General features: G+C 55.2%; 2 protein-coding genes across 4 annotated transcripts in view; both read right to left on the reverse strand.

Annotated features, from left to right (window-relative positions):
* Positions 1-4,290, reverse strand: part of RABL6 (RAB, member RAS oncogene family like 6) — a 58,181-nt gene extending 53,891 nt beyond the window's left edge. Inside the window, exons 1-2 of one of the 3 annotated variants that reach the window (XM_035341634.1) lie at positions 3,963-4,290; positions 478-516 (exon numbers count right to left, since the gene is read on the reverse strand). In XM_035341634.1, coding sequence (XP_035197525.1) covers positions 478-516; positions 3,963-4,092 — 169 coding nt within the window. In that variant the 5' untranslated portion in view covers positions 4,093-4,290. Of the gene's footprint in view, positions 1-477; positions 517-3,505; positions 3,770-3,962 lie in introns of those variants that run through there. The other 2 variants (XM_035341635.1, XM_035341637.1) reach the window with 2 other exon arrangements.
* A 1,223-nt stretch (positions 4,291-5,513) lies between these two features.
* AMBP (alpha-1-microglobulin/bikunin precursor) lies at positions 5,514-10,798 on the reverse strand. The gene is made up of 10 exons (XM_035341956.1): positions 10,609-10,798; positions 9,577-9,719; positions 9,360-9,436; positions 8,707-8,820; positions 8,155-8,256; positions 7,910-7,947; positions 7,166-7,244; positions 6,918-7,085; positions 6,581-6,757; positions 5,514-5,650 (listed from the first exon to the last, which is right to left on the reverse strand). The coding sequence occupies exons 1-10, from the start codon at positions 10,714-10,716 to the stop codon at positions 5,619-5,621; spliced, it is 1,038 nt and encodes a 345-aa protein (XP_035197847.1). The 5' UTR covers positions 10,717-10,798; the 3' UTR covers positions 5,514-5,618.
* Positions 10,799-11,805: the final 1,007 nt, after the last annotated feature.

Below are 11,805 nucleotides of genomic sequence, written 5' to 3' on the forward strand. Positions count from 1 at the left end.
CCCGCGGCGCAAGGAGATCGCTCTCACCCCCCAGCAGCTGCACTGAGATCAGCTTAGGGTGCCTGTAGCAGCACATGCTCCATTTGAACATGTCCAACAGCCCTTCTCAGGTTCAGTATTTTCTGTGTTAGGATGTCTTTCCTCCTACACAGTGCGTTAGTTTTCACCAGTTTTTGTTCATTTGTTTGCTTCTGATGATTGGAAAGTCTCGAAAAATAAGAGGAAGAAGGCAGGTCGTATAGATCATTTTCAGCCAAACAAAATCAGTATCTGAGACTTTGGATGGGACAGGTCTACTCAATGACAGTCATCTGCAAGACAGGAAGAGCTGAATGAGCTTCAGGGCACAGCCAGCCAGGTAAACCACAGGCTTAGGCTGTGTCTGAATGTGACAAGACCAGCAATTATGGGTGAGGTTAGTACTGGGATACACACAGTTGCTACCTTATTTTGATTTCTAGTTAAATCAGTACTTACTGCAAACAGCCACAGGCTTGTAGGAAAGAGCAGAATTATCTGTGGGAAAAAGGGTAGGGATGGGGAATAGATAAAAATGTGAGGAAAAAACTAAACAGATCACTTCTCATTCATTTTGTCACTGTGTCATTAAAAATACAGGGATTTTAATTCTGCAAATTCTGCAAACTCATTAAGTTTTGTCTTTTAAAGCACATTTTAGACAGACAAGTAATAAGAGGAGGGACCAGGGAATTCTTGGAGCTACTGACTGTGGTAGTTCAGCACCGCGGCATGTTTAGGCCAGGGTGATGCCCACAGGGAGGACTGCAGCCTGGGCTCCAGGCACACACAGCAGTGGGTTTTGTTGGGTGGCATGCACGCTAGACACAGCTTTCAGAATAAAGCCCAGAGCAGAAGGTGTACTGTGTTCTGAGGAATGGGACCACTGGATTGAAAATACAGCACTTCTCCTGTCACACGTCATCACACGTCTCCTGTCACCAAAATACACACGTCTCCTGTCACCAGTCATCAGTCTGCAGCTCCCAGGAAGTCTTCTCATCCGTGTAGCCCAGCCAGAGCCACTCATTTCACCCTTCTTTGGCCAGCACTGCCATATGTAAACTTCCATGTTTGAGTAACCTGGAAGTGGTAAATCCTTCTGTAATTTGTCTTGTAATTTGTTTAAAGCAGCACCGCTTCCAAAGGAACAAGATCCACCTCTCTACACCGAGCCTGTTCACTCAGGCCCGTGCTACTCTCCTGGGGCCTGCACGGCTCACTGAACAGCAGCAGCCCTGGTCCAATTGCAAAGCTAGCCCAACCAAGAAAAAAAAGAGCAAGTTTTTACAAAGATTGGTTCCCCATGCTGGGAACCACAGTCTCACATAAACAGCCAAGCCATTAAAATCAAAATTGGTACAGACCCACATCATTTTCATAATTTCTCTGTTCCTTAGGGAACTCTGGTGTTATTTGGGCTATAGTATGTAAAAACAGAAAAGCTCCATGCAGACGATAAAGAGAGACGGTAAGGAGTGTATGCCGGGAATGACGTATGAAAACACTTTTGTTTCAAATTAGGATGCCCCATGCAGAGAAAGCGATTGCTGCCGAGGGCTGTTAGTGGCCTTTGCTCTCACCAGAAATTTAAACCTACCCACTCTGCAACTTTCTTCCTTTTGAAAACTTGCCTGAGTGGGAGGGAGACCATCAACACAAATCTGTTGACTGGGACTGTTTGGTTATGAAACATACTTGACAGCCATGAAATCTGGCACAGCCCGGCCCGCCCCACATCCCACAGGAAAGCGGCATCAAAAGCCATGTGATAAGGCCCACGTCCCAGCCATTTGCTGCCACGTTATCAGCAAGCATTTTCAGCACACATATTTCTGGTAAATAAATGGGCTACACTTCACAATCAATAATGGACTATGAAAACAAGGAAATATTTCTGCAGGACCAGTCATGACTGCACCCTTTGGTTTAGGGTTATGCAATTCCAGGGAAAAGGAAGAATTTTAAAGACCGCTACAAAATGAATTTTGTACCCCCCTCTGTTCAATTTCACGTTTCCTAAGAAAGGAGCATTGATAATACGAAGGATATGCAGCTCTCCCCTTTGCTTAGCAATGGCCCTTGCAGAGCCCATACCCTCACTATGCTGGAACTCACCCTACTTATCCAGTGCCATGGCTATGAGTATGCTTCGAAACTCTTTCATAACCCTCCTGTATTTCCTACAAACATTATATAACCGTGATATGGGGAAGAGTTACTATGGAGATTGGAAAGCTTCCCTTAAGGCAGGGACAGAAAGATGCAGTTTTATTCTTGATATAAAAGCACTAATTAGAACACAAATCTTGACAAGACCATGCTCAAAAGAAAAAGCTTTCCAGAGGCTTTTGGTAATGACACAAAAAGAAACAAAACTACAGTTGGAGGCTTAGCTGTTTGCATTTTTGGCCCTGCTGCATTAATGATAAGCAGGTACACATCCATAAAGGTTAGGTGGCAATACAGTTTGTCAACACCTAACAAAGAGCTGTCCCTTTTTACTGTTGTGCCAGCAGGATGCAGCTGATCCGTACCCCATGCAGCACAAACGTCTGCTGATGAAACATCAACTCCTTTCTCTTACATAATTCACAAGCTGATAGAAGCAGCCCGGTCTCAAACATTTCCCACTGAAGCACAGGACATGTTCTGGTCTATGGGCTCTGCCAAGCCGCTGCAGAGATCAATAGTCTTTAACCGGATCTCCAGGTATGCTTTGAATGGTGCAGTGCTGTATGCCAAGGAGAAATAGTTTCATCTTTACCCCTCATCTCTCACTAGAAATTATGTCCCTTAACAATATGTGCTTCTTGTCACATTCACAATGGCTTGCTAAGACACTCATTTTCTAAATTAAGGACTTGTGGAACATCTACCACGTGTTCTGAGTAAATGCAGCAAATGCTCTCCCCAGCATAGCTGAGAGCTTCCAGAAGATATCAGATTAAAACCACAGTCAATAGTGACAACACTAAAAAAAAAAAACACCAAACTCTTGACATGCTAATCTCTCCCTTCATTTACAATTTCAAATTAAGATACAGCACAAATTCTATTCCTCCATCACATGTGCCTGTTCAGAAGTTATTCAGTACCACATTTACAAATCAGTCTCATTCCAAACTGCCACTCTCTCAGCTTCTTGCAGCCTGACTCCAGAGTGTGCCCATTCCCGCAGACAAGCTGATACTCGCAGCACTCTGCGGACACAGCTCTATTTTCAGCTGGGATGACATAACTACTGCCCCCATCTCACTATTGTTACTTTGGGACGTATTTCACATACTTGCAGTGCCTTCCTGAAACGCTGTATTAAGAATAACCTTTACTGAGCTTCAGCAGAAAAAACAAAACCCTGAGCTTCAATACTGAAAGGGAAGAATTCTGAAAATGCTTCCTGAGAAAAGAGCAAGTGTATCAGTTGCAGAAACATAATCAGAATGAAATTATTTACCAAGGACACATAAAAGCATACACCACTCACCTTTTATTGAAGTCTGGCAGCGCAGAGCTTTTCAACAGACCCCTATCATATAGTCACTAGAGTTTAATTATAAATACCATTATCCTGGGCTGCAGGGAAGGTCACCCACATGCTCTTGATACTTTAACTGACAGTAACCGATTTACAAACAACTCTCCTGTGCCACAGTCAGCGTTAGGCTTGCAGCCGTTCAGGACACCTCCTGCTGCCTGAGGACACCGCAGGTTCCCCAGTGCCACACAGACACATAAAAGTTTGCCATCCTTCCTCTTCCCCCAGTTCTGCATACTCTAACGTTTAACTGCAAGCTCGGCTTTCTGTTGACTACCGGCAAAAGTACCACCACGCGAACAGCGCCACCGGGGTCCCCGGCCACGGATGGGGTGGCCCCACGGGGCTGCCTCCCGCCCGGGCCGGCGCTACCCCCCGACAGGCCCCGGGCCGGGCTCCGACTCACTGTTATACTGGACTCCCTTGGCAAACCTCCTCTGCAGAGCCTGGTTCATGGACTGCAGCCCCGCGGGGATGTTCTTGTCTCTGACCGCAGCCTGGTCCGAGCCCACCAGCTTCTTCAGGGCCGAGAACATCGTTCTGCTCCCGCGCCTCCGCCACCGCCGCCAGGAAAAGGGCCGCCGCTCCGGGGCTCAGGGACAGGGCGGCCCCGGGGAGGGCATAGGGAAGGGAAGGGCAGGGCAGGGCACGGCACGGCTCGGGGGGCACGGGTCCCTCAGAGCTCGGGCAGGGCCGCTCCGGCCATGAGGGGCGTCCCGGGCTCGGCGGGGCGGAGGTGCGCGGCCAGGCCCGGGCCGGGGGGCGACGCGGTGGGGAAGGGGCTCGGCCGGGCCCTGCCGTGAGCCGGGCAGGGGGCGCTAACTGGGCATGGCCCGGGGCGGGGGGCGGGCGGCGTGGCACGGCGCGACGGGCAGGGGACGGGAGGGGGCGGGCGGCTCCTGCGCGGGGCCGGGGGTGGCCGGGCTGCGGCTCAGCCCCGCCGGGCGCCGTGGCTCGGGACCGGGCGCGGGGCTCCCGCCGCCGCCATCTTGCCTCTTCCGCTTCGCCGCGAGAGACGGAGCGCGCGCAGCGCCGGCTACGGAGGCCGGCGGGAGCCAGCGGGGCGCGGAGCGCAGTGGGCGGCGGGGCGGGGCGGGGGCTGGCGCCGCGCACACCGGGACCCCCGCGGGCATCGGGACCCCTCCCCCCGCCGTCCGCTCCCGTGGCCCCCGTAACCACCGCAAGGCCTTTAGTCCTGCCCTGCGACCCCACCGCCTCCCTGTGACACTCCGTACCCCCAAAGCCCCCTCCTGTGACCCCCCACCGTGGTCCCTTGTGACCGAGCCCCACAGCCCCCTCCTGTGACCCCCCCACCGTGGTCCCCTGTGACTCCCGAGCCCCACAGCCCCCTCCTGTGACCCCCCACGTCTGCTCTGACCCCCACAGCCCTCTCTCACAACCCACCTCATCCCTTCCCGTGATCGCTCCCCATCCCTCCCAGCCTCCTGTGAGCCTCCAGTCCCCCATCCCATGCCCCCCATCATTGGTTCCCAGCTGAGGCCCAGGGGTGCTGGCAAGGCTCTGGGCTCTGAGCACCCCCAGTGCTGGGCTCCCCCTCACGTGTGCCAGGGCCCCCGCTGTCCTGGGGAGGGCACAACCTGCAGGGATGGAGGCAGCCACGGCTGTTCACACCCACCAAGGATGAGGCTCAGGGACTGTGCAGGGAGAGAGCCTCACCAAAACCCGTGGTCCCACTGTGCCCCATCCATGCGATGCAGCATGGATTATTTGCCCTCGGGGAGGAGTGGGTGCCTGTCCCCCCTTGCTGCTTCCTTCCATCTGCCCCCACCCAGCAGGACGTCAGAGACCCTGGGTGGCCCTGTTGGCACCCCCGCACCATGCAGGTGGTGGTCAGCAGGGCTGAGGAATGGAAAGGGGCTCAGCAGACAGCACCCAGCTGCATCCTCTGCTGCTCCTTGAGCCCAGCCTGTTGCCGGCTCTGGGATGGACACTAGGCTTGTTGGTTACTTTAGAGACATTTACTGTTGAAGACATCTCCTGCACCATGAGGAGCTCATGCGAGGCCCTGGTTCCAGTGCTTGGTGCTCGTCTTCCACCCACATCAGTTTGACAGATGCAGAAACTCCTCATCCTCTGCAAGCAGAGCAGTGTGCAGTATGACAGGCAGACCCACAGACTCCATCCTCACACCCCGCCATGCCCCACAGACAGGTGGCAATGGTTGATGCTTCCCACTTTGTCACTTGGTCCCTGCTGTCAGAGATAAGGGAAGCAGTCTGGGCTCTCCGCACAGCCCTTTGCTGTCCAGGGATGTTACTTCATGTCCCACCACAGTGGTATTAATACACTTCATACTGGTGACACGATAATAAAAGATGGGTTCTGCCCTGAGACCCGTTACTTTGTCCCCATTCCCCATCTGCTGGGCTCCCACCCCAGCTCCTGCCACTTGCTGTTATCAGAATCAGGCTCATCCAGGGCTGTGGCTGAACGTCCCCGAGCTCACTCCCCTCTGCAGCAAGATCTCCTCTGCTACACTGCTGAAAATGAGAATGCTTGTCCATCTGTCCTGGGGGCTGAGCAGGCCTCTTGATTTTCCAAAAGGGTTTCAGTATGGAAACCCTTGTGCTGACTAGATCTGGAGGCTCTGGAGGGCATTGCATGGAGGGTACCCTCTGGGTGTACCCAGAGTCCCTGTTTGGTGTCAGTGTCCCCTCACCCCTTCAGATTTTTCAGCTGATATTCCCACTGACACTTCTGCCAGTTCCACTGCTACCTGCTGCACTCTGGCCTCCTCGGGGCCTTCCCCCCTGTTATCACAAGCATTTTTAAGTTCAACCCCAGCCTTGGTGCGTCTGCAGCCTATACACACATTCTCCATGTGTGATGCTGTCTGTAGATTGATGATCTTTTCCTCGGTCCATCAGAGGACCGGACCCAGGACAGACCCACCCCAGCTGCAGGCAGACCCAGTGCTCCTGGATGCAGTCTGGAGCAGACAAGATGTGCAGGCAGTGCCCGCCCGCTTGCTGCCCCAGCCCCTGACATGCTGCCATGCCATACCTGCCAGTGGAGGAGCCCCGCAGTACTCCTTGCACTCCTTCTCCGAGTAGAACTGGTTCCCATTGCCCTTGCAGCCTCCGTAGCTGAACTTGATGCATTTGCCCTGGGCTGCATCGAAGGCCCAGCGCAGCACTGGCTTCTGGCAGGGCCCCTGGACGATGGGCAGCCTGCAGGCAGCTGCAGGGAGAGGGGGCTGCAGCAGGCCAGTAGGACCGGGACCCCCGTGGACACACAGGGCTCAGGGTTGCACGCAGTCCCCTCTGGGGCTGGGGTGAAGGCCTCGCCTCACCCACCCTCCGCATCCCTTCACCCCCTGCCCGGCCCCATGCCCGCTCACCCTCAGTCCGGCATGCCTGCAAGCACCCCTTCTCTGAGTAGAAGTTGTTGCCATTGCCCAGGCAGCCACCATAGAGGAAGGTCTCGCAGGCCATGGAAGAGACATTGTAGAAGAAGCGGGAGAGCATCCCGCTGCAGGGCCCAGGGTCCCGGCTCAGCCGGCACGCATCTGCAGGTGAGTACAACACGGGTTGTTGCAGGCGAAGGGAGCACAGGGATGCCTGCCACAGCCCCTCTGCCAGGACCCACCTTCCTTGTTGCCAACATATGGGGACAAGGGTCCTGCAGCTGAGCCCTCCTCAGGTGGCAGCACTGCTCTCCGTGCCCTCTGTTCCAGGAGGAAGAAGCACAGAGCTGCTGTCAGCCCTGCCTGCCCTTCTGCCTCTGGTGACAAGCCCCCCATTGCCCCCATACATCTCCATTCATTGGCCTGGGGTCAGTCGTGGCCTTCTGAGCCCTATGCTCATTCCAGACAGGGGCCAGAATCATGCATTTTGGGTAAAGACACTCAAAGTGCCCCGGCCATGCCCTGTGCCAGGCTGAGGACATGTCTCTGCTCCCACTGACACAGGGTGGTGCATCCTCCAGATGTTATATCTACCCTCAACTGGACTTTTTCTCCTATGAAGTCCCATCCCCTCTTGAAAAACCTTTTAAACTCAACGCTACAAGACTGGGACGTGCTGGATGACTGCAGCTGGAGCATTAGTAGGGCAATGAGCTGCCTCCCCCACTGTGGAGGGGAGTCTTCAGCCCAGCTGGGGCACTCATGAGCAGGCAAAGGGTACAGAGACTCCAGGCTTCATGTGCTGCAACTTCTACTCTTCAAAAGAATCAGAGTAGGAAAGGGACATTGCTTTCTACTTGAAAGTGAGCCCTAGCAACTCCTGATGCACCTGGGACCCCTGTCCTTGCAGCCTGTGCCCTGTCCTTACAGGCAAAGCCCATTTCCATCCTTAATTCATTCCAGGAGGTCCTGGCTGGAGCACTCACCTCGGGGGCAGTGGCAGTCTCCTGGGGGACACATTCACCTGGCCCAGATGACAGGAGAGAAGATCAGCAGCTTGAGAGGGGTGGTCCCTTTTCTACCCCATCCCAATAAAGTTGTCATCTCTCCGCCCTCCATCCTGGCCCTCCCTTCTTCTCCCCAGCCTTGCAGACCAAGAAGGAGCAGCCTCAGCACACCATCACGTTGGGGACACAGGCAGCAGTAGAGGCACATGCCTTGCATGCATTACCTTTGTTGGCCAGGATGAAGATGGAGTCTGCAGGGATGCCCATCTCCAGAGCCAGCTGCCGGAAGGCCTCGGTGAGGTCCTCCCGCAGCTCTGGGCTTCTCCCTAGCAAGGGCAAGGAACAGGCTGTCAGCAGGGTCAGCAGTGGCGAGAGTCTGTATGGAGCCCCCAGCAGCCAGAGACCTGCAGAGCCCAGGCAGCTGCAGGCCCAGTACAAGTCCTACCCAACCTTTCCTCCATTATTCTTGACCAGAGTTGGTCAAGGGCTTGTATAACATTGTTTAAATGTCTCTCAGTCATGAAAGACAGCATCTCCTGCCACTTCAGGATCTGGGTCTCCCAAGCAAATCTTGTTCACCCCAAATAACACTCTGATTTGAATTGTGTGATGTGGCTCTAAACTGAGCCATAAAACTCAACCTCTTTTGTGTCAAAGATGAGGTGACTCAAGGCACCACCTCCAAAGTCACACTCAAGTCCCTCAAAGCCAAGCAGAGTGGTGTTACCGAGCCCACCTAAAGGCCTGCTTGCCCACAGTGCCATAGCCAGCCATACCGTATAGCTTCAGTGTGGTGGTTGGACCATAACTACTTGTCTTCTTCATCAGAATGACTGCGTATTCTTCGTAGTTGGTGCGAAGCACATAGGACTTGATAGACACATCCCATTCTAGGTGAGACAGCAATACAGGGGACATCATTCCTGCCCCTCAGGAAGGAACAGGTATAGACGACAGTGCCAGAGCTGGGGGGTGAAGTCAGGCAGCTAATTCAGGAAATTATGAGATTATTAGCAGTTACTGAAGCAGGCACAACCCTGACACTCTTTCACTTCACCAGCCTCTTATTAGTTGAGGGGACTGGAATCCAATGTTTGCAGACAACTGAGATACCATCAATGCTCCTTAAAAGTGGCTGGTGGGTGCCTGTCCCAGACTGGGACCCTGGGTATGAGACAGATCTGCTGGAATATTTCATAGTCCTGTACCTAAGCAGGCAGCTCTGAAACAGTTTCCCTGAGACCCTGCTCCCTGTTTCATTGTCTGGAAACAACCCACACTATGGAGCAACTTCCTCTCCTTGAGCCCTGCTACCCTGAACCACTTCCCCAGCCACCAGCTGCATCCTTTGAGGCCTGGCACTGGTTCCCATCCTGTGACCACACAGCAGCTCTTAGGGCCCAGCAAGCCAGCAGTGAGCCCAACTTACTGGGATTATAGTAGGTGTATTTGCCAGGGGTGCTGGTTTTCTGGTACTCTCCTGAGATGTGAGTGCAGTCACCTTGCCTGGAGGAAGGAGGAAAAGAATAAACAGCTTCAGGTCATCTCTTTTCCTATTTATCTTATGAAAATTGTGCCTGGAGCAACCAGATTGCCCATGGCACAGGATCTCTGACATCCCTGAGCACCCACAGCACTGCTCGTACCGCAACCTGGTGCTGATTGTGCTGATCTGGTCGGCACTGGGGCCAGGGCCCAGCACCAGCGTGCCCATGTTGAACTTCTCCTTGTAGTTCTTCATCCACTTGCAGGTGGTTCCAATGGCTACATCATACCACTTCCCATACATCTGTGGGGAAAAGAAAAGGACATATCTTCCACGTGCCTCCTCCACCAAGGCAGGATATCCCATGGCTTTCTGCAGAGCTGAAATATTCATGACCAAGAAGCCAACTGGTGAGCTATGGTACAAGGTGCTGGGGCCAGAGCTGTTGTAGGAAAGTGATCAGCACTCAGCAGGATTTCCAACTCAATGGTCACCCATCTCCCACAGCTTCCCAGGCTTCTGTGCTTGGATCCCTGACAGTGTTCAAGAGCTGTCTGTCAGAAGAGGTGGCAGCCCAGATGTCCCAGCTTTACAGCAGTTTCACACCAAACTGCTGGGAAAGTGAGGGTCAGAGCTGGACTCCTGTTGCCTATGTGTGCTTACCACTGAGCAGGGTACTGGCTCCTTCTCCCCTCCACTTCTGTCACTTTTTGCATGGGGGACAGGCAGTCCCTGGGAACAGAGTGGGGTCCCCAAGCCCAGGGCAGTGTCTCTATGTCTCCTGTTCACCTGAAAGGGGGGCCGGTACCCACCATGTGCCCCAGCAGAGCCTGGACGCATGTGCAGGTTGGGTAAGCAGAGCTGGGCAGCGGACGGAGGTGCCTGCAGGAGACCCCCTCAGGCAGGCTGCATCCCACACACATTCTGGGGCTTCTGGTGTGCCCTGCCACAGCTCTTAGTCTGGACAGATGAACAGACTGGGATTCATCTGCCCTGCCTGTGTGTTTGCTGGGGTGAGGCCATCCCAAGGGCTGAATCCCCCCCAGACCAGCACCTAGGGAGATCTGCACTGCCAGCACCAGCCCTGCGCAGCCCATTATGGGAAATGTCATCCTTCTTGCTAGAGAAAAATGAAATAGCTTTCTCCCACCCCTACTACCCCCAATATCCAGGGACCGCAAGCCGCTGTTACCCGCTCAGCATCAAAATTCTCCTGCACTTGGATGTCTTCATCCTGGTCCCCAATGGGGGTTCCGCTGGCCATGGCAAAGAGGAGGAGAGAAACGAGACCCCAAAACATTGTGTCTGGTGGCTTCAGAGTGCTGCTGAGTGCCAGTGCGCTGGAGGGATCTGTTTCTGCACTGTCCACACTGCGCAGCAGTGTGACCTTCAGACCGCAGAGAGCAGGGGCAGCAGGGCGGCCAGCCTGGCGGGGGCCGGGCAGGTAGACGTGGGGGCAGCTCCTGGTCCTGCAGACCTGGCCATGTGGCCTGAGCTCAGCTTGGCCCAAGCAACATGGGGCCAAACATCCATGTGAGCTCCTCACCACACCTGTTCCTACACCACCTCCTGGCCCAGGCACAGACCAGGACCTGTCTTACTCTATGTTATGATTTGTATTCCTGCCCTGGGATCCTATAAGGAGCCTGGATGGTGCCCCCAGTGCTGGACTAACCTGACCCTGCAGAGAGAGGACCAAGAGGCCCCAGCACGCATCACGGGCTCCTTGCTCCTCAGCAGTGCCCTCAGTGAGTGGAGCCCAGCAGCTGGATCCCCTCCTAGCAGTGGGGGTGAGACTCTCTCCAGGGCCCCCAAGCCAGTGGCCAAGACCTGGGGCAGGCAGGGTGGCACCCACCCTGTGCTGAGGGTCCCGGGGCCTGGCAGGCACGGATGGCACGGGCCAAGCGTCCGTCCCCACCACTGTTTGTCTTCTCAGGATGATTAACTGAAACCAAACAGCGGAGGAAATGGCAAACAGAGCAAAGGGCAGGAGCCCCTCTTCCAGCCGGCCGGTATCTCAATATTTGCAGAGAAGGGCGAGAGCTGCAGGCACGCTTGCAGCAGCCGGCCGGACTTTCACCCCCTTCCTCCTGCCACCGTCCCCAGGGGAGCGAGGCGCCGGGCACAGCAGGCGGCGGGCCCGGGCGGGCAGCTCCAGCCTCCCGTCACCCCCAGCCACCTCCGAGCCGTCCCGAGTCCTCGGGAGCAGGCCGAGTCCGGGCCGTGCGGTGGCTTCACCGAGCCCGCCTCGTCGCCCGTCCCTCTGGGGGAACCCGCCCCCGGCCCGGCCGCCGCTAGGTGGCAGCCGGCGGCCAGGAAAAGCCCCGGCCCCGCCGAGCCCCGGTGCGCCCTCGCGAAGCGAGAACCGGGGCTGGGAGGCGCGGGCGAG

The sequence above is a fragment of the Oxyura jamaicensis genome, chromosome 17 (assembly GCF_011077185.1).
Source record: "Oxyura jamaicensis isolate SHBP4307 breed ruddy duck chromosome 17, BPBGC_Ojam_1.0, whole genome shotgun sequence".
Taxonomy (NCBI): domain Eukaryota; kingdom Metazoa; phylum Chordata; class Aves; order Anseriformes; family Anatidae; genus Oxyura; species Oxyura jamaicensis.

Excerpts from the sequence above, each read along its gene's own strand:
- AMBP (XM_035341956.1), bottom strand. The coding sequence starts at position 10,716 with ATGTTTTGGGGTCTCGTTTCTCTCCTCCTCTTTGCCATGGCCAGCGGA. Across the intron at positions 8,821-9,359 it reads ATACACCTACTATAATCCCA|AATGGGATGTGTCTATCAAG; the intron begins GTAAGTTGGGCT and ends TGTCTCACCTAG. Across the intron at positions 7,086-7,165 it reads ATATGTTGGCAACAAGGAAG|ATGCGTGCCGGCTGAGCCGG; the intron begins GTGGGTCCTGGC and ends ACTCACCTGCAG.